Source organism: Denticeps clupeoides, chromosome 2 (genome assembly GCF_900700375.1).
Source record: "Denticeps clupeoides chromosome 2, fDenClu1.1, whole genome shotgun sequence".
In the NCBI taxonomy this organism is placed as follows: Eukaryota; Metazoa; Chordata; class Actinopteri; order Clupeiformes; family Denticipitidae; genus Denticeps; species Denticeps clupeoides.
Genome location: NC_041708.1, coordinates 18,407,569 through 18,429,435, shown reverse-complemented (window position 1 = coordinate 18,429,435; position 21,867 = coordinate 18,407,569). Strand labels below are relative to the sequence as shown.

Here is a 21,867-nt window from a genome sequence, read left to right as displayed (position 1 = left end):
ACACTGAAGCAGCAAACTTTGTGAAAACCAGGATTTGTGTCATTCTCAAAACTTTTAGCCACGACTGGAGTCTCCCGGTTCCTGCAACTGAAAAACCTCCCCACAGCATGATTCTGCCACCACCATGCTTCACTGTAGGGATGGTATTGGTCTGGTAATTTGTGGTGCCTGGAAGTACAACTGCAATGCCAAAACTGTGTATCTGAAATGGATTGTTTTCTTTCACCCAGTTTATGTATACATCTGTTGTTGTTTTTTTCTAGAGCAGTCATAATGTATTCATTTCCATAATTTAGCATTTTTTTAATCCAAACGTTCCAAATCTATATGAGCACTATAGTATAATTTCTGATGTTTGTGATTTGTATGTTTTCTAATATTCTTTTATACTGTGCGTGTCTGTGTGTATATTCTGAACAACCAAACCGGGTAATGACCATTTCAGATTACGCTCAGACTGTTTTGTTATGGCCACACCTGCCTCTCCCCCAACCTGCAAGGCAGTCAGTGTAATTCTGTTGCCACTGAGGAACGCTGAAGCTCAAATGCTCAATGGCACATGCTTGTCTAATCCTTACTGCTTTGGTTATAATGTCGTGTTTAGGTAAGAGCTCTCCATTTTTGTTTCAGTATATTATCTGTGTGTTTAATGATTCCTTTTTCTGATATTGCATGAACGGTCAGAAATGCTTTGTTTCAAAAGTTGAAGGAGCGTTCACTTTATGAAGGTTTAACAGTGTGACTATAAAATCTGTTTTCTGTCGCTCTGATGTCGAAGTTGTTTCTCCCTGATGTGAACTATTTCGGGGTAGACGGGATGGTGCAGCAGGCAGTGCAGGTGGGGGGTCCTGTATTTGCCCGTGAGGGGGGCTCAGCTCAGCTCTCCTGCACATACAGCGTCACCCCTGTCCAGGGGTTCACACTGGAGTGGCGCTACGCCCCACCTGGGGTCCCCATGGGCCGTGCCGAGAGGGTGAGGACGGTACTCATGAGCATGTGTGTGTGTGCTTGGCTAACAGAGATAACAGAGTCTGACTCTGCCTCCCCAGGTTCTTTACTACAACGGAAAAGTGTATTGGGTGAATTCTCTGGGTGGCAGGGTGTCCCTGGTCCAAAATCCTCCAGTGAAAGGGACCGCGTCCCTGCAAATCTATGACGTTCGCCCATCAGATACAGGCCTTTACATATGCGAGGTCACCAACCCGGGGGACTGGTCTGGCAGTGGCCAGGGCCTCATAAACTTCACTGTGCTGAGTGAGTCCCACTCCACTGTCTGTACTGCCTGGCCCGCGAAATAGAGCTGACGCCGTAATTTCCTCCTCCTGTTCCCAGTGCCACCATCTACACCCGAGTGCAGGTTGAGCGGGAGCACTTTGACAGGAAGTGATGTTATTCTGATGTGCCACAGTTCTGGAGGGACTCCCACACCCATTTACACCTGGAGCCATGGAACGAATGCTGACCCCCTGCCCGTGGACAATGCAGTCGCAGGTAATGGCAGCAGGTAATGGCAACATACCAAGGAGGAAGGGTTCGACCTTTCTCTGGTCTACATTATTCAGTAGCTAAGGACCAACGGTGCCAAAATCTGTGAGTCAGCTGAACAATCGGCATTTGCACAAACACACCTGCCTTTCACCACAGCCCTTATCTTCAGCAAGTGACCTTCATAAAGCACAGTGGAGAAATAAAAAATCAACATTCTTGCAGCATTTCACACTCAGATTAGCCATGACTGCACTCATTGATGTTAATAACAATGTTCCAACGATTCTGTAATATATGTTACGTTCATGATTCCTCTCCAACCCAGACCGGATTTCAGGCTCCATGATCCTGCGTAACCTCTCGGCAGCCCTCTCTGGTGTGTACACCTGCTCAGCCAACAATGAGCTGGGCCAATCAGCATGCAGCATTGATGTATGGGTGTCAGGTGAGTCAGTGTGTAGCTGATATCATTTGTTCAGACATGTGGGGTTGGTTGTTGCAACCACTATTCACAACAAATGCAACAAAATGTTTCACTTTGTCAAATATTTACTTACATATGAGGTATGATTAATTTCATTCTATTTCAAATCAAATTTTGGAATAATATAATAGGAATAATATAAAAATATATCAGAAAATACCAGCATTGTATATATAGTCACTACTGATGTACCTGGTCATAACCCACTGAATCCACAATCGAAATGGTTCATCAGCATCCAAATGGGGGAAAGGGAGGTAAACATTTTGTTAATAAAACATTGTACTGGCTGAAGTATATTTTCTGCTGTTATCTTACAATCAAGGGCCATGCAAAACAGGAAATACCTGCAGATGCGAACACGTTATTTTGTAATGAGTGTTTGACCTGCATGTTTGAGTCAACTCAGTACTTATTACAGTTAAGTACTTATTAAAACAATAAAGGCAGATTCACTTCATCTCTTGAAGTGAGTCAAACTATGAAATCAAATAATTCATTGCTCATTTTTAAACAGACCTCTGAAGATACTAGTGGTCTGACAACCAAGCCCACGTAAAATTTTTATTCTCCAATCCAGAAAACACTATATATACACGGTTCAAAAAAAGGCCCTCCATGTGCTCGCCAGAGGTAGCCTGTCTGCCATTAGTTACCGAGATGAGATCCTCAGACCCCTTGTGAGACCATATGCTGGTACGGTTGGTTCTGGGTTCCTCCTAATGCAAGACAATGCTAGACCTCATGTGGCTGGAGTGTGTCAGTAGTGTGTCCTGCAAGATGAAGACATTGATGCTATGGACTGACTTGCCTGTTCCCCAGACCTGAATCCAATTGAGCACATCTGAGACATCATGTCTTGCTCCATCCACCAAAGGCACGATGCTTCAGTTCAGGTCTGGAAGGAGATCCCTTAGGACACAATCTGCCATCTCATCAGGAACATGCCCAGGCATTGTAGGGAGGTCATACAGGCATTTGGAGGCCACACACACTACTGAGCCTCATTTTGACTTGTTTTAAGGACATTACATCAAAGTTGGATCAGCCTGTAGTGGGTTTTTTTTTTACTTTAATTTTGAGTGGGACTTCCAGACCTCCATGGGTTGATACATTTGATTTCCATTGATTATTTTTGTGTGGTTTTGTTGTCAGCACATTCAACTATGTAAAGTATTTAGTAAGAATATTCTATTGAATTTTAGTCAAGAAATTTTAAATTATAGGCTGTAAAGGTTGTTTTTTAATCTTCATCTTCAGATTCCAGCTCTGCAGCGGTTGCTGGAGCCATTATAGGGATCATTCTTGCCTGTCTGCTTCTTGGAGCAGTGCTCATTTACTTCTGGTACAGGAGGAGACAACAGAGTTTCAGGTCTGATGCTGTGTTGAGATGTGTGTGGTATGGCACTAGTGACAATGGCCACAAAAATTGAATTGAAAAAGTCTCTGAAACAGACTTAAATTGGAGAGGTAATTAAGAAAAAAAAACAAAGCTAACTGGTGCTCATGTCATATGCATAGAAATTACATATAGTGTGATGAGAAGCATGAGCAGCATTTTGTCTTACCTGGATTCTGGGCCGTCTGTCCTTCCTTCTCAGGCAACAGCATGAAAATGCAGCAGTGATCCACCACCTCACTGGCTCAGTTCCCCCTGAACTCCGAGTGTCACAGTCCAGTCCCCTGGTGTAGCGTCCCCTGTTCATGCAGATGTTCTTACCTACTTACCACAGACTTACATGAATGCTGATGTATGGTAGATCAAGTTAAATTGAATATTGCTGTATTTATTGCTGTACGGAATTGTTAACTGAAGTGTAAAAACGCAGCTCTTCACAGAGTATTGATATTCTGATCAATAAAAGCATAGGCTATACTGCACAAATGATCACATGGGTACCATTAAAATGGAGTTCTTTTCTGTGGACAACGATAAAATGAATGTCATACAGCGTGAGATAACAATTAAGAGCCAGATGCAGTTAAAGTCAAGTTTAGTTAACATACAGTACAGGCCAAAAGTTTGGACACCTTTTCATTCAGTGTGTTTTCTTTATTTTCATGAACATTTACATTGGTAGATTCTCACTGAAGGCATCAAAACTATGAATGAACACATGTGGAGTTACGTACTTAACTTAACAAAAAAAGGTGAAATACTAAAAACATGTTTTATATTCTAGTTTCTTCAAAATAGCCGCCCTTTACTCTGATTACTGCTTTGCACACTCTTGGCATTCTCTCGATGAGCTTCAAGAGGTCGTCACCTGAAATGGTTTTCTAACAGTCTTGAAGGAGTTCCCAGAGGTGTTTAGAACTTGTTGGCCTCTTTGCCTTCACTCTGCGGTCCAGCTCATCTCGATTGGGTTCAGGTCTCCACTTTTGGTTAAGAACATAACTCCACATGTGCTCATTCATATTTTTTATGCCTTCAGTGAGAATCTAACAATGTAAATGGTCATGAAAATAAAGAAAAAATATTGAATGAGAAGTTGTGTCCAAACTTATGGCCTGTACTGTACATTTAGAATTATTATGCTGCTTGTAGTTCTTCTGTATATAATCTTTTCTTATTAAATCTTCAGATGCTGACTGTCATCATCGTAATAGAGCCACTAATCGCATTTACACACATGGGACATTACTGATGTCACAATGAAGCAAACAAGCTTTCAGTTTACCAGGAGAGTTCCATTCCGCCTGTTGGATACTGGATGTCGGAATGGCTTTTAGAAAAACTGCATTCGTATGGAGTAAGAAATCCATGAAGACAACCCAGAGGAATGCAGCCGGCAGTAAAGAGGATTATTTTTATTCTGTGTGTGTGTGTGTGTGTGTGTATGTTTGAGGGATTTATTGTAAGAGTGTTGTGCATTATAAGACATCCCATGTCGCAAAACACTCTTATTGTCAATAAAACCGTGTACCATCATTCTTCCAAGGTCTGAATGACAGGCATCTTGGAAAGGTTTGCTCCTTCTTCCGGTGAGACCAAAGCCTGAGCAGTTATACTTTATGTTAACATAATTGACGGCAAAATACAATGGTGTGAAATGCTTTAAAAGGTGGAGAACAAAAATGTTTATTAAATTATGGAAAGGGCAAATCACAAATCTTTTTTCGTCTTCTCATGTTCCTCTTATCCCGCGCTTAGCACTAAATCAGGATTATCCGTGGGACAAGAAGCAAAGACTCTGTAATATGCTGACTAACTCTAAGCCAGTGGCCATGATTAAAAGAGCTGAAGGGGCTGCAGAGTTAGGATCTCCTCGCCAGCACCATGTGTAACAGTGTTGGGCGTCAGCTGCCCCTTTCACTGATCTAAGATCAGTTATGAGTGAGAGTCATTGTCTTACGGTGGTTGGGCTTTGGATACAGAAATCTGATTCCAGACCCTCTTAAACGAGAAGACCCAGTCTGTGGTTAGTGATTAGTTGTCACATGTGACTCATCACAGCACAGCACCCAGTGCACTCAGTGACCTGTGCTTTTAACCCATCACCCATGGTGAGAAGTGGGTAGCCATGACAGGCGGTCGGAGAGCAGTGCGTGGGGACTTTTAAAATAAAAAAATTGTGAAGTGATTGTCACATGTGATGCACAGCACACGGTGCACACAGTGAAATTTGTCCTCTGCATTTAACCCATCACCCTTAGTGAGCAGTGGGCAGCCATTACCAGCGCCCGGGGAGCAGTGTGTGGGGACGGTGCTTTGCTCAGTGGCACCTCAGTGGCACCTTGGCGGCTCGGGATTCGAACCGGCAACCTTCTGATTACGGGGTCGCTTCCTTAACTGCTAGGCCACCACTGACGGTGCTTTGCTCAGTGGCAAAGTCTGGAGTGAGGTAAAGCACTGTGATGGAAATTAATTCTATGTTTCCTTATGTTCTTTGGATAGTTTAAATCTAAGAGGAGCACGTGTTCTTATTTTCTGTACATTCTGTCCTGCACTTTGGATCATGTGATGTGGCTCTCAGCCTGAGGCGTCCTACGATCAGCTTAAAGTTTTGTTATATGCTCTGAATGTTCCTATTGTTTCTACTGTGTGTGACTACAATGACAAAAACATGTTATCACAGCTTAACTTCATCCTGCTGGGTGGAGACAACTCTGTACACCTCTCATGTGTGGCTTTTGCTATGGCTTTGTCGACAGCATAACCCTAAATAAATTCTGCATCACCCAGTTGAGAGTTTGGAAATCCTTTATTTTCCACGACAGGCACCAAAAGACATTAACACGGTGATGCCCAACCACACAGCTGAAGTGGTAGTACATATCTCTGAGGTTTAAAAAAAACACACACACACACACACATACATATATATATATACACATACACACACACACACACACACACTATACTGCACTATAAAGATCACATCCAGTCCTGAACAACTTAATGTTCCTAGTCTGTTAAGAGACTGCGAGCTATGATCATGCGCATCACTTCATTGGTACCTGTAAAAAAACACAGAAACCACTTTTAGGATAATACTTCCTTAAAAATCCAAGCGTCTCTTTCTAATTCTGATCTACTGCACCTTCTAAAATCTGGTGAACTCTGATGTCCCTCACAAACTGTTGTACGGCGTAGTCCTTCAGGTACCCATAGCCCCCATGCATCTGCAAAGCCTGGTTACAGATCTGCACAGACGAGAGGTACCAATCAGAGAGAGAGCAGCATGATGGAGGCTTGGCCTCCGTTGGTCACCCAGTGGGCTTGTGAGAGGTAGGACTTGTTCCTACTACTCACAGGCTAAAACCACTGTCAGCTGACCATCTGGAGATTAGGGAAGGAGCAAACCACAAACGAATAGAATCACAGTTTTCATTAGCTCTGGGGATTTCTGATGCATTTCAGAAGAACTGCCATTACATTTAATGTCTTAATTGATACATTTTCTGTAAAAGTATTGCCCCCTTGTGGTCAAAACAGCACTTAGAAAATAGTGTGCCTATCAATAAACATTTTCTTTGAAAATTGTCCCATTATATATCCATCACTGTCTATAAAGAATGAGTCAGAAATGCTCCTGACCATGAAGCACTCGTCCGTTGCGAAGAGTTTGGCCATGGAACAAAGAGCAACTGCATCTGACCGGCTCTCCTCAAGGGCCACGGCCGCTTGTCGTACCATCAGCCGCGATGCCACCAACCGTGTTGCCATCTCTGCCAGCTTAAACTGGAGGAACTGTGAAACACAGAGAACAAATCATCAGCATCATTTGTATCTTTTTCCTTGACCATAGATGAGCGTCTGTGATCATAGATAAAAAGAACCGTACCGCGAGCAAGCAAGGCTTCCCAGTCAGCTAAAAGCTTACCTGGCTGCTGGACAGCGTCTCTCCGAACTGCTTGCGCACACGCAGGTGGTCCCGAGCCAGCCGCACACACGCATGAGCCGCACCCAGGGAGCACGAAGCTGAGGACAGGTATTCACAACCGCCCTTTACACCACACTACGTAACGCAGTAGTAGTGCTGAGATCAAACACATATCATAATACAAAATGTTACATGAAACCATACAAACGGGTGATGCTGCGGCATCAGAAAGTAAAAAAAATGTTGTCATTGTGATTCACAGCAAGCACAGCGCACAAGGAAATGTGTCCTCTGCATTTAACCCATCAGCCAGGAAAGGCGCCCAGGGAGCAGTGTGGGGACCTCAGTGGCACCTTAGCAGTTCAATATTTGAACCCACAACCCTTCGGTTACGAGTCCCCTTCCTTACCCGCTAGGCCACCACTGCCCCAATAAACCAATATCATTCAGGCTGAAGAGAAATCCAGAGCAGGGAGCTGGAATGACATTATGATGTTCCTCATACTTACACACTCACTCACACACACATTCACACGATGTTGAAGCAACATAGCCAGATTGACGGAAGCACAAGTAATACTCACCAATGTTGATCCGGCCCCCATTTAGGCCCTTCATGGCAATGGTGAATCCTTGCCCCTCCTCTCCCAAACGATTGGCTACTGGGACAGCACAGTCCTCGAAAATGACCGCCCTGGTTGGCTGTGAATTCCATCCCACCTGATTCAAATTCAAATTTTATGTCACATGCACAGTCATACCCATGATATGCAGTGAAATGCTTTTGCGACTGCTCGATTTGCACAGTATTGCAAATATTCCAAGTATTCAAGTGAACCAATATGCAAATATTGCAAACATAACCAAATATTACAATTTTATATTTTTAAACATAAAATATGTGCATAACATAAAATAAAATATGATGGAGATTCTATGTGAACATGTTATTTCAAGCAGAGTGAGGGTCACTGAAACATTTCCCTGGAGTGAATTAGCAGAAAACAATGACCTTGTTGGCCGTCCCTGAAGGAAGAGCTGATATATAAAAGTTTTTACCTTCTTCTCCTTTTTGCCAAAGCTCAGGCCTGGAGTGCCCTTCTCCACAACCAGACACGAGATGCCCTTTGCTCCTTTCCCCCCGGTCCGACACATCACCACATACACGTCCGTGTCTCCAGCCCCGCTTATAAAAGCCTGAGGAGGAAGGCAGTGCCTCAGAGGAAGATGGAGGTTTCACTGCTCACCGATATGAAAACCCCTGCAGCGTACCTTGGACCCGTTCAGGATGTAATGGTCACCTTTTCTCTGGGCGCCGGTCAACAGCGAAGCTGCATCGCTTCCGCTGCCTTGGAAACAAAATCAGGGACACTGAAATGTAGAAGAAGGCGGTACGCTGCAGAAGACCGTGAGCGTGGTGCACAGTGACACCGTTAACCATGAATTTGAGTGGCTGTTGGGCCACCGGTGAACTAGAGCATCACAATGATTATACCTTTCAGATGACTACACCCAGTGCAAGTATGAAGTCAGCCTGTGGCAAGGCATTAAATATTCATGGCATTAAAACTCACCTGGCTCTGTCAGACAGTACGAGGCAAATTTTTCCATTGAGCAGAGATCAGGGCAGAACTGCTGCCTCTGTTCCGTGTTGCCAAATGTGTCGATCATCCAGGCGCACATGCTGCAAATGCAAAAAAGGTCCTGAAATAGCAGACTTACAGTAATAATAATTTCTGGAGGAGCATAAGTGAAAACAGGACTTTTTTCCCCATTTCAGTTTGATTTGCTTGCCTGTGCATCACCCTGCTTACCTGTTCCAGCTATGGAACTCTCCGTCCCCAAATATTAATTAAAGCACAGATGTCCATAAATTAATCTCCTTCCATATATATTATCTGCTACAGCTTAATTCTGCAAAGTGGTATGATGGATTATCCAACTCGTTCAGTCCATACTAAGTAACTGAAACAATTCAATGACTGTAAGAAAGAACCAACTGAGATACAAAACGCCGTGTTTATCCCGCTGTGTTGTTCGTTGTCTTATCTAGTCGGAGAATGTAAAATGATAACATGGGCCCTATATCATATAAATATGTTATAGAAATTATTATTATTATACATCTGGGAACTGCTAAGAGCAACTGCATCAACACCGAAAATGTACAAAAACGGAGCACGCCTTACTTGTGAATACTGATGTAGGCGGTGGTGCTGGTACAGCCCGTGGACAGAGCCTCAAAGATAACGGACGTGTCCAGTCTGGAGAGGCCAGTGCCCCCCACATCTGGCCGCACGTAGATCCCCCCGAAGCCCAGCTGGGCAGCTTTACGCATCGTCTCAACGGGGAAAATTTCCTTCGGGGGATTAAAACATTCTTGTTACGGAGCAAGGAGGCAGCACGCCGAAACAATAAGAGGGGTTTCCTTCAACCTTCAGGTCCCATTCGGCCATCTGAGGGGCCATTTCATTGGAAGCAAAGTCAAGGGCCACTTTCTGAAACTCTTTTTGCTCATCGGTGAGCCCATGAGAAACTAAGAGAAAATAAGGAGAGAGAGAAAAAAAAAGATAACGTTACTTTATTTATGGCTTCACAGCAGTTGTGTTTAAGTCTAGAACTGGCCTTACACCACAAAAGGTAAACCTGGACCCGGAGTCTTTTTTTTTTTTTATCGTATAAGAAAGATACATTCTGATATCAGAAATTCCTTTATTTTAAGAAAGTTTGTTATTTTGGTAACATGACACCTTTATTAAATGCTATGTTTAATGGAACAACAAAATAATGTTAAATTGCATGCAAAAAAAAAAAAAAAGAACAATTAATGTCCGTGAGAAACTTTACAAATCCTGCTATATATATTAGAATGGCAAATATTTTGGAAATATGGAAACAGCTAAAACAACTATTCACGGTGCGATTTTAGATTATATTTAATAAGAACAAATTTAAATTTTTTACAATTCACACCCCTTGTGATCAAGCGATGACCAATAAAAAGACAAATCGCCTGGACATGTGGTCGCAAGCGGCGGACCATGCACGGAATCTGTTCAATAAATCCGATTTTATTTAAAGTTGGACGTTATCCTGCATCCTGAGACCATTATTACAAATTAGAGACGCTAACTTCCACCTTCATCAAGTACGCAACGTGCGAAACATTAACGCCAAATTTATAAAAGGCTTGACCGCAGCTGAAAGTCAACACAATACAGTTGAAACCATGCTGTGTGCGTTATACTTTAATAAACCTTGAATCAAGCTTACGGTCGATACAAGATACGAATCCCCTTCTCTGAATCCTGTTACATATGACCTGGCGGCTTCTGCCGAGGCAAGAGCCCATTCGGGCGAGTGTTGCAGTTGCCGCAGCCGCCATGACACTTCCAGGGGCAGAAGGGAGGCGGGGCATTGTGGGTAATGAAGTCATTATAGAGCAGAGCAGAGCAGAGCAGAGCAGAGCTAGTCACTACAGAGCAGCCGACGCGACGGTGTGTGCGTCGTGTGAACACGGGACGCAAGAGTCTTTATGCTTTAGAAGCACCTTGGGACTTGAGAACAACTAAAAGAATGGCACCAAAGAAGAGGAGCCGCGCAGGTAGAAACACACGCAGTGAAGGGAAGGCGCCATTAATACATTTAGTTTGATTCTTTGCTATGTTTATTTCATATTTAAGTCACATTTTCAGTTCCTAAAATATAAATTATATGTCGTGTTTAAGCATTCCAGTGCTTTATAGATGAACACCTGAAATGAAAGAAGACGCCAAGCATTCATTAGAAGATCTTGTAAGCTGTGGGGTTGTGCCTCCATGGATCAGAACTGTTCCTAATGTAGATCTATCCCAATATTCGTTGGATTGAGATCTGGAGAATTTGAAGGCCACACCTAAATCTCAGTGTTGTGTTCCACACATCGTTCCTATCCTGCTCCAAGAAGGCGCTGGCAGGGTTACCACCTGCCTAAATTAACATCCACATGAATGCAGGACCCAAAGTTTCCCTGCAGAACATTGCTGCTCCAGCGTCCCTGGCGCCATGTCTTCCCCAGCTAAGCAACACACAAGACAATGTGATTATTCAGACTAAGACACCTTCCTCTGCTCTGTGCTCCAGTTTGGATGATCACATGCCCATTGTAGGCACTTTTAACTGTTAACATTGATCAGCTGCCTGGTCTGCACCATGCAACCCAATACGCAACTTTCTGTCAGAGCTATTTGTCAGCATGGGCCATGGTGTATGATTTACCCTTTGCTGGCCATGACTCTGTCACTATTTTACCAGTTTATCTTCCCTGGGCCATGTTAGGTATGTCCTGACTAGACTGCAGATCAGGAAGATCACACGAGATCTGCATTTTTTGTTCCCTTTCTTGCTAATATATCTCACCCACTTCCAGGTGTCATTGCAACATGACAATCAATGCTATTCATGCCAGTGACAGTGCTCATAATGTTATGGCTGAGGGATGAGAACCAGAGGCATAAAATCATATTACTATATATTGAAAGATGAAAGTAATTTGTGGTTTAAAGTTGTAAACATCACTTATGCCCCTCTGGTGCTCAGTCCTCAATATATAAAAATACATGATACACTTACAAGAGACTAAATGCGGTTATGCAGCCCCATCCCACAGTGAAGCGTCTACTGAGACAGCAGGAGGGAGAAAGGCCCGGAAAGAGCCCGCCGAGGAGCAGCAGAAAGACTCCTACAGCCACTGGCTGATGAAATCCGAGCCTGAGAGTCGAATTGAAAATGGAGTCGATGTGAAGGTGAGTACTATTTTACGGAGGGCTTGGGCCACTTTTCCTGAACCTTGAAGGTCATGACGTCATGCCTTTTCTCAGTTTGGAATTGAAGACCTGAAAGCGCTTCCCAATCAGACAGGATGTTGGGATGGAGTACGAAATTATCAGGTATGACCCGTTGAAATGTTCTACAGTAAAGCCCTAGTAGCGAAGTGCTTTTTTTTTTGCCCTCAGGCCCGTAATTTCATGCGTGACATGAGAGTGGGACACCAGGCGTTCTTCTATCACAGCAACTGCAAAGAGCCAGGGATCGCTGGGCTAATCAAGGTCAGTTCACACCACTTCAGATTTTTGTACAGCAGCCCTCATGCATGTCCTCATGTCTGCTTCCATAGGTTGTGAAGGAAGCTTACGTGGACCATACACAGTTTGACAAGAAAGATGCTCATTATGATCCATCTAGCAAGCCTGAAAACCCTAAGTGGAGCATGGTGACCTTCCAAAACGTTTCATAAATGTTCTGTACTGTCTCCACATTATTGTGATAATTCTTTCCCCCACTCCCCCTTTCAGGTGGATGTGCAGTATGAGAGGACGATGAAGCGGTTTATTCCTCTGTCTGAGTTGAAGAAACACCACCTGCAGCACAAAGCTAAAGGTGGGCCGCTGAAGGGTGTGGCTCTGTTTACCCGAGCAAGGCTCTCGGTGCAGCCTCTCTCAGAGGGTGAGTGCGGACCTGCACGGTGGCGGCAACAACGATGGCATGCTTATTATACTACGTACCGTTTTCATCTTGTTTTTCTTTCAGAGGAGTTTGACTTTGTTCTCAGTTTAGAAGATGCTGATAATCAGATCTAATCAGATGTTCCACACAAGTGGAGCCCCACCCTTTGGCCAGAAACCAACCGTAACTAACAATCTGGAACCAGTGACCAGTGGCCATGAGCAGCTAAGAAGCATTCTTTAAATAAAATATTTTTTTCTTTATAAATGCCTTTTGGACATTGAAATATGCTTTAATCAAAGTGTCAAATATCAATGAAATAAGTTATTGAATTTACAAAAAAACAAAAAAAGCATTTCACAAGGTTACTAAAATCATTGTATATTTCTAATGTGGCAAACACAAAAAAAAAGATACATTACATTAATGGAGCTGACTCTTTGGAGATGACGAGCACTTTCATGCAAGTGAAACATTTAAAACAGTTCAGACAACCATAACAATTGTATATGTTGGGACAAGCATTCATAATATGAAGAATTATTTGTTCATTAATATAGGTCACCCATTTTTCAAAATGTTATTTCCCACACATAGTTTTCCATTTGAATGATCTTTGCGAGAAAATTCATCAAGTGAAGTGATTGGCAACCTTCTGATTATGGGGTCGCTTCCTTAACCACCACTGACCCACAGCCCCATAAAAAAAAGTTTTCTTTAAAATAACACATTATTAGTGAATGCCTTTGGTTATAAGTGAACCAAATGATATGCTTTTAACACAATATACATCACTGTGATTATACCACAGCATGGATTAATTAGTTAGTCTCTGATCCAGCTCTTAAGGAAGTTCAGTTGCAGTTGGTCACATGATTCTGTACAATGAAGCAAAGAAATAAGGTGGACTGATGCATAAAGAGATGCACCAGAGCGATGATATCTTGAGATGCTGTCAATCCCAGGATTTCTTTTGAACGCCCCCCTCTGAATGCACTGCGGTATAATAATCAACAACATCGATGAAAGAAGACAGTAAAACCAGCGGCCGCATGTCCCTGCAGTGCACAGTGTAATTATAGACAGGAGCAGAGCATCTTTAAACATTTATCTGGAGCATGTCACAAAACTCTTAAAAATCAGACAACAGTGCATTATTCAGAACAATGCAGAATTATTCCTTCAGTGCACATTCTGTGTAATGGCTACAGGAAGCAGATGAAGTAAAGCGGGTGGAAATTGTTAGTGCAAAAATAGTCTTCTTATAAATGACTACATTTATAGAGATGTCATGTGGGAATATAAGTGACTGGAATGTTTCAGTGTACACCACTATGCCTTTTAGTATTGTCTAGATTTGATTGGAGCTGTCCTAAGCACACACAGTCTTCATTTGGGAGACAAAACAGCTTGTGGAGAACACAGACCCTCGACCCCCCCCCCCACCCATTGCATAATACAAAACTCCATATAACGGAACACCCTGAGTAACACTGCAGCATTTCCTGCGTTCCCTACTCATCCCTTTTTATTAAGCAACTGTGACTGCACTAGACTAACTTGTCTACCTGGACAGTGGTAGGTTAAGAGCAGGGAGGCTCTGGAAACAGTCCCGGCTTATCCACTGTCCTGCTTCACTTGTTCTGACGTTTTTTCTGAGCTGGACCCCTCAAAGCGCTGAGAGGCTATGGCGGCCTGCTGGGACATGCTTCTTCTAACAATGTCCCCTTTCCTCCACAGAATGATTTCCTGTAAAAACATGGGAAAGTTGAGCATTATTCACAACACCAACCATCAATATACACTGCTCCAAAAAATATAGGGTACACAAAAACATAGCTGACTGTGCTGACAACAAAATTACACACAAATTATCAATGAAAATCAAATTTATAAACCATGGAGGTCACACTCAAAATTAAAGTTACAGGCTGATCTAACTTTGATGTAATGTCCTTAAAACAAGTCAAAATGAGGCTCAGTAGTGGTGTGTGGCCTCCACGTGTCTGTATGACCTCCCTGGCAAATTGACAAGGCAAATCTTGCAGAGCTCTTGCAGTGCTCCTCCTGTTCCTCCTTGCACAAAGACGATGTTAGTGGTCCTGCTGCTAGGTTGTTGCCCTCCTACGGCCTCCTCCACGTCTCCTGATGTACTGACCTGTCTCCTGTTAGCTCCTCCATGTTCTGGACACTATACTGACAGACATAGCAAACCTTCTTGCCACAGCTGCACTACCTGAGCCACTTGTGTGGGTTGTAGATTCCGATTATTCACATGACCATGTGTTTCTAGGAGCTGGTCCCAATGGGGAGGGTTGTGTTAGGAAGGGCATCAAGCATAAAATGTCGCCAAAGCAATAATGCAGACAACCAGACCAGTTATTCTACTATGGCGAAGGGAGACGACCCCCTTGACTGCCGAGTTCACAGCACACTTCAGCACTATCAGGTCAGAGAAAGTAGAACTGACTGGATTTCCATCAAATATCACTTGCATAATCTCTTAGCTGTTATGCTTTTGTTAAGGTTAAATAATAAGGTTTATGTTATTTATGTTATGTTTATTTGAGCTATTTCCTTATGAGGCTAGAAAGTCTGAAGCTGTCTGAAAAATTAAATAAACATCTGAGACTAGAGTCAGATTACAGTAGCCCTTAAAATATAACAAAGTAAAAATCAATAAAGTAAACATGCTGTTGGCCATAATTCTGTCATAGACACAAAATGGGAATTCATCTTTCCAGTAAGCAAAAAAAAAAAAAAAAAAAGCTGCACAACAAGACTGCAAACAAAAAGTGGCCAGTACCTGCTGCTTGAAGTAGCGCCGCTCCTCCTCATCGATAAGCACCAAGTTGAGGTAGTACCGAACCGAAAACTTCTTATTGATGTCCCTCAATGTTGGCGTCAGCTCGTAACCACCGAGAAATAATCGAATGGGTATGGATTCTCCTGAAGAGAGAGAGAGAGAGATCAATATTTTCCCCATTTCAGCTCACATACGCGGATCAACTCAATAGTGGTGCTATTAGACCATACAACAACACATTATCACTAGAATTTGTTTCAGGATTTGGGATTTAATAATGATTTTAAGCATGCCAATTATTGATGGAATTATTATTTTTCTATTACATTTTCTTTGAAATTTCTTGAAATCGTTTCCCAGATTCTATTACAAATATATTGGTAGTAAAAGTAAAGTACATCACACAACATGCACTTGTAGCCTAGTGGGTAACACACTTGCCTATGAACCAGAAGACCCGGGTTCAAATCCCACTTACTACCATTGTGTCCCTGAGCAAGACACTTAACCCTAAGTTGCTCCAGGGGGGACTGTCCCTGTAACTACTGATGGTAAGTTGCTCTGGATAAGGACGTCTGGTAAATGCCGTAAATGGAACATGCTGGTGCACCGCTGTCATGGCTCACAAACAGACCCAAAACCATCTTAATAAGACACCAACGTGTCTTCTGACCAGGATTTTGTTGCAAGTCTTTGCTTTCCTACAATCTGCTACGGTGAATAACAATCAGTCCTAACAGCTCTCTGTGCTGCACAGCTCATATAAAAAAAAAACCTTTTGAAAGTACCTCGCACTGGTGCCCCATCCATAATTTCATATTTGGCAATGGTGTCATTCTCGTGGTAAACACTGGGTCCAGTGCCCGTGGTCTCTCGCTTGATGATGTCGATCTCCATGTGCTTAATCTTTATCCTCACAAGCAGGAAGTAGATCTTTCCCACAATGACATCCTTCAGGTGGTACCTGGAGTGAAGAACAGGACGGAGGAATCACTGTGATGGGTCGGCTGCTTCTCAGCGTCAGGTTCCCCGTGAGATGTTAACGCGTGTGGAGATGAGCCCCGTGCCCGGTGAGCCGTTAATGCGGTTGTTCCGCCGTCCGGCTGACACCTTAATATATGCGTAACTCATTCCACGCAGGGCTCCCCGTTCCATGTTCCGTTTTCTGTAATAACACTGGCTTACCAAACAACCATGCAAAACTCCCGTTTCCTGCTTCCCAGCTCCAGCTAGACCGCGCCAGGGCACCAACATTTCACTCGAGGGGGGATACTGGTTCATTTTGGGGTTACTATATTTGTAGGGTGGGCGTTGTACACCTGGCGAATTGGCTTGGGGGTTATCTTTGCTATTTTTAATTCCCGTTCATGCCCGCAGGTTTAGTCCTTTCTTTATTTGATATTATTTAACCCTGGTTTCCTGGTTTTCCCCACACCCACCATCACAGTCCAGGGGACTTCGGCCAGTCACACATTTTCTTGAACGACATTGACATCGAAAAGGAAGAATTGGGATGGGGCCGACACGTTTTGTATGGCATGCAGGCCTCAGCAAGCACTGCTCCGCTCACACCGCGGTGAATTAACACGACCGATAGAAAGGAAGCCAGCTCTGAAACCGAGATGGAGGACTGCGGGCAAATCGGACTACTTTTTGCACAAGATCTGACAGCAATGTGGAGCTCGCAGCATTGGCAGATTTATCTCACGAATAGACCTCTTTTTTTTTTTTCTTTGACCTTTTTTATGCTCTGAAAGTCATACTGTGTTCATAAAATAAAGATCTTAACTAAAGATAACACAAGATACCAAGACCAGCTGATCTGCTGGGAGCAGCCAAAGGGCAAGAAAAAGAATCTATGAATAGAGAGAACTTGCATAGACACGTCTCCATAGCGACAACAATGATATTAAAGCAAAAAACTTCACTTGTATCAGAATGTGTATTGGTGTCTGCAGTAATGTATCATGGAAAAAATGTGGAAGGCCCATCCCTCCTGAAGAGACACGAGGAGCACATAAAGAACGTACTTGGATTTGTTGTACTCAAACTCAATGTGGAGGCAATCTTCAATCCCCACTTCCATTTTTATGGAAGAGTTGAGCTCGGGGTAGGAGCTCAGCGTGTGAACCACAATGTCCATCTCCTTGGTGATGTCATTTAGCCTTCTGCTGACGGTTGCACGAAGAAAATACCTTTGACAAAAAGACAACAGAAAACACATCGTGTGATGTGGGAGTTTTCCACAAGTCTGGACTTTGCAGAACGTCTTGCTCATCTTGGTAAGGAGGACTGGACAAGACCTTCTGGCATAAATTAAATAGAATAGCATTCTAAAATGTCTAACTGTGAACAGTTAAGCAAATGATGAACTGATCACCAAAATGCATAACACAGCACATTTAAAAATGCTAAATCCATAAATGAAGCCTAAAAGTGTAATAATTGACAGGTTCAACACAAGCATGCCCTGCACTTCTGACATCAGTCCACAGCTTTTCAGTTAAGTTCTAGGACACGGCCGCCATGGCAACAACTTCAATTTGCACATATATATTTCTTACAGACTGCTCACTGGTATTTATTCAAACACACAAGGCTGAGGCATGACACACCCCACCGCCATGCTTCACGGTCACTGCGATAAGAATGTTCTGCGCCCCAGAGACGAAATCTCCCACAATCCAGTGGGATCCATGTTTCAGAAACACTCTTCCGTCATGTAAACCTCGTTATTTTGACAGAATGTTGTGCAGTTTAGTGGCAAATCTGAGAAGCTACACTGCTGGATGTCTGCAGCCAGTTTGTTTCCAGACCTTTAAACCCATCACCCTTGGTGAGCAGTGGGCAGCCATGACAGGCACCCGGGGAGCAGAGTGTGGGAACGCTGGCACCTCAGTGGCACCTTGGCGGATCGGCATTCGAACCGGCAACCTTCTGCCCCAATGGTGTCTTATCGTCACTGCTTTACTGTACAAAACTACACATCCCGCACTGGGTTGTCAGGGTAAATTGGACTTTTTCAGCACTTGTCATGACCATGAAAACCAACCCACAGACCCCTAAATAATAATACTTCATTTATCTGCCATGCGAAATGTGTCCTCTGTATTTAACCATCACCCTTGGTGAGCAGTGCGTGGGGACGGTACCTTCATCAAGCGGACCTCAGTGGCAGTTGGCGGGTCGGGACTCGAACCCACGACCTTCCGATTACGTAAAAGTGTTGGATGTGCCCGCCACTGCGTGTGGTGCGGACTCGTGGTTACCTCAGCTTGACGTTTTGGCCCGTGTACGTCTCGTACGGCTTCTCCACGTGGGTGAACTCGAAGTCGAGGGACTGCGAGAGAGTCAGCTCCCCGGGTCTCGCCAGGTCCTTCGCCAGTGACACGAACTCGTGGTGCGTCCCTCGGTCGTAGTACAGCTCTGTGTGGGGAAGGCGGGAGGATCCTTCACTGCAGGCTGGGTCGGCGCGCCGAGCCTTTACGATCTATTCTACTTACCGATCTGCCCGACGAACTCGATTTTGATGCCGTAATGTTCCAGCCGCTTCCCCGGGTTCTTCAGCGAGACGTTGACCTTGCCGCTCACCGTCTCGCCGTCGTAGAACAGAAAGCATTTCTCCTTCCTGCCATCCTCCGTCTTGTGCTCAGCTCTCCTCCTCGTCTCTGCGTCGTTTAACACCACGTCTACTTCAGCACTCTGTCCGAAGCTGAAGAAGCTCATAGCTGACCGCTGTTCGGCCAAGGCGCCTCCCGGTGATGATGATGATGATGATGATGTACTCCAACCCTTCAACAGATCCCCGTATCGCTCTGCCTCAATTCATCGAGCGGCGTAGTGTTCTTCTTCTTCTTTTGTTTTTGCGATTTAGTTCCTCTGTGATCAGTGAAGCTCACACGAGGCCGCTACCGGGCCGCCAGTCTTCATTCCTGCTCCCTACGCAGCCAACTGTTTACACACACTGTACTACAACGCACCTCGCACCTCCCAAGAGCACCACCGGCTGACAGTTACATTTACTTCCGGGCCAGAAAATGCACATGCGCGGTATCCCCTCTACGCCCTGCCGCGGACGTAAAGAGACGTGTCGTGACGAGCAGCATCGTACGTCAACGTCGCCGCCATATTGTGAGTGGCTTGTCTGAAGAAATGCCTCGTTTTTGTGCTGATTTTGGCTGTGATAACCGTTGTAGGATCCCAAACAGATAGCGTAGGGATTACCCTTCATAAACACAACAACATTTATTTCTTATATTGACCATAAGCACATACAGTATGTCTCATTGGGCTTTGGAAGGCCTTACAGTTGACACCCCCCGCACTTGGCCCTTCTGCACACAAAGAAAAACTCTAACATAACTATAGGACAGAGAGAAAAAAAAAGAAAGGAAGAAACCTTGGGAAGGAGTGATACAGAGTGATACAGGGACCCCCTTCAAGGGTAGAGTAAGCCTGCAATTGGTGTCAGTGCAGGGTTCATGATGATTTGTCCATTATGAGTGTCATGAATGTTTTAAATTACAACTGAAGATGAATTAGAAAGTATTCATATTGAGATCTTATCATTTGACCATGATTATTGCAGTAAAGCTTTATTAATTTCAACCATATCATTAAATCATTTGTTTTGTTTTATATTTACCTTTCTACCTACGTTACATGATTTTGTGAGGCATCTATGTATAAAAGTTAGGATCAAGTGAACCAAAAGCACACCTTTATAACAATATTATATACAACCATATGGGTGTGATTTTGAAAGTGAAAGTGAAGTGATTGTCATTGTGAAACACTGCAGCACAGCACACACAGCACAGTGGGCAGCCATGACAGGCGCCAGGGGAGCAGTGTGTGCGGACGGTGCTTTGCTCAGTGGCACCTTGGCGGATCAGGATACAAACCCGCAACCTTCTGATTACGGGGCTGCTTCCTTAACCGCTAGGCCATCCAGTTTCGTCATTGCAAACACTGGGAACCACAACTATGGGAACCATACCCATTCGATTATTCTCACAACTTGATATAGCAGCTAACTGATTTCCTAGATGTTTTTTGGATTAGTAACAGCTTTATTGTGGTTATTGTTCTTTTAACATAGAGAAAAAAAAAGACTATTTCTACGAGTACCAGTGTTAGTTCCAGACTGAAATGCAACCAGCACTGCGCTGCTGTTTTAGCACCTAAGGAGCAATTTTGAGCCGCACCTGACAAAGCAGCGTTCAGAAAGATTCTGAATTTTGTTGAAATCTGACCTGTGACACTGCCAGGATTGCCTGCAGCTGGGCTCCACACCTGACTCCAATCCTTCAGTTGGCAACAGTGTGCATGTTGGTAATTTGAGTTCTGGCAATCGGCACACGCCTACGGGTTAGTTTGTGTTCTTTGTTTAAGTTAAATCGTTTTCGGCCACTGCGCCCGTCTTTATTTGTGTTTATTGTTTATTTAATAATAAAAACCCCTTCCCAGCCCGGCTGCAGAAGCCGGAAGCGACAACGTCGGCGGCTGAGTGGGCGGAGCGATGACGTTGGTGTCGGCAGCAGCGAGGAAGTGACGTGGGCAGCGAGCGCAGAAGATGCGACCCCCACGATCTTCGGCATGTCGAGCCAAGAACTCTGCGCTCTGCTGGCAAGGGACTGGGACTGGGACGACACGGACGACGACGAGAGCACGGGAGACGAGAGTTGGGCTCCGCCCATCGCGCCAGTCTACGATCGTCGCAAGGTCCGTGGGGACCCACGTCAATTCCAGGGGGGTGAGAAGCGGCAACAACGGCGGCGTTCCTCCAGCGAGGAGGTGGGCAGCCTCCAGCCCGAATGGCCAGAGTACTGCCCATGGGAGCTTATCGCGCGGATGACGAAAGCGATGATGACGTGGATTTTTGGTGGGCGGTCGTTGCCGGGATGGCTCCGCCCAGCGTGCGTGTCCGAGATCATCGCGACGTCCGTGATGACCCACGTCCCTCCCAGCAGTGTGAGGAAAGCTGGTGGAAGAGGGCGACGGGAGGTCGCCAGCCAGCAACTGCGCTGCCGGGACTGCCTCGCAGGGAATCCTCCATTCCTGCTCCAGTCGCCGACCCGCCTTCCCTCTGCCCGGATGTTCCCCAGCGAAATGGCAGCGCAGCACCAGCGCCCACACCTGCTGGAGAAGACGTCCACCCCCCTCCACACCACACACCTACCACCATCTCCACCCACGAGCCCAGCCCCGTGTGGGACAGCCCAATTGTCCCGGGACCCTTCAGTGGGGCAGCAGACACCGATAAGACCACCACCATC

General features: G+C 44.6%; 4 protein-coding genes across 5 annotated transcripts; 2 read left to right on the top strand and 2 right to left on the bottom strand.

Moving 5' to 3' along the window:
* Positions 1–817: 817 nt before the first annotated feature.
* Positions 818–3,664, top strand: LOC114768850 (V-set and immunoglobulin domain-containing protein 2-like). The gene is made up of 6 exons (XM_028961238.1): positions 818–973; positions 1,050–1,254; positions 1,333–1,491; positions 1,814–1,933; positions 3,233–3,344; positions 3,574–3,664. The coding sequence occupies exons 1-6, from the start codon at positions 818–820 to the stop codon at positions 3,662–3,664; spliced, it is 843 nt and encodes a 280-aa protein (XP_028817071.1).
* A 2,494-nt stretch (positions 3,665–6,158) lies between these two features.
* Positions 6,159–11,047, bottom strand: acad8 (acyl-CoA dehydrogenase family, member 8). The gene is made up of 11 exons (XM_028968696.1): positions 10,573–11,047; positions 9,735–9,835; positions 9,489–9,658; positions 8,874–8,983; positions 8,572–8,648; positions 8,359–8,496; positions 7,884–8,019; positions 7,300–7,397; positions 7,014–7,166; positions 6,517–6,619; positions 6,159–6,433 (listed from the first exon to the last, which is right to left on the bottom strand). The coding sequence occupies exons 1-11, from the start codon at positions 10,733–10,735 to the stop codon at positions 6,381–6,383; spliced, it is 1,302 nt and encodes a 433-aa protein (XP_028824529.1). The 5' UTR covers positions 10,736–11,047; the 3' UTR covers positions 6,159–6,380.
* Positions 10,733–13,046, top strand: thyn1 (thymocyte nuclear protein 1). 2 transcript variants are annotated; one of them, XM_028968699.1, is made up of 6 exons: positions 10,733–12,083; positions 12,159–12,227; positions 12,294–12,386; positions 12,455–12,550; positions 12,633–12,783; positions 12,890–13,046. In XM_028968699.1, the coding sequence occupies exons 1-6, from the start codon at positions 11,898–11,900 to the stop codon at positions 12,892–12,894; spliced, it is 600 nt and encodes a 199-aa protein (XP_028824532.1). In that variant the 5' UTR covers positions 10,733–11,897; the 3' UTR covers positions 12,895–13,046. The 2 variants fall into 2 exon arrangements, with proteins under 2 accessions (XP_028824532.1, XP_028824531.1); XM_028968698.1 differs by having other exon boundaries at positions 12,868–13,046.
* Positions 13,047–13,148: 102 nt separating this feature from the next.
* Positions 13,149–19,629, bottom strand: vps26b (VPS26, retromer complex component B). The gene is made up of 6 exons (XM_028968695.1): positions 19,093–19,629; positions 18,859–19,015; positions 17,620–17,784; positions 16,378–16,553; positions 15,590–15,732; positions 13,149–14,532 (listed from the first exon to the last, which is right to left on the bottom strand). Exons 1-6 carry the CDS (start codon positions 19,313–19,315, stop codon positions 14,401–14,403), a joined length of 996 nt encoding a protein of 331 aa, XP_028824528.1. The 5' UTR covers positions 19,316–19,629; the 3' UTR covers positions 13,149–14,400.
* Between the last annotated feature and the right edge of the window lie 2,238 nt (positions 19,630–21,867).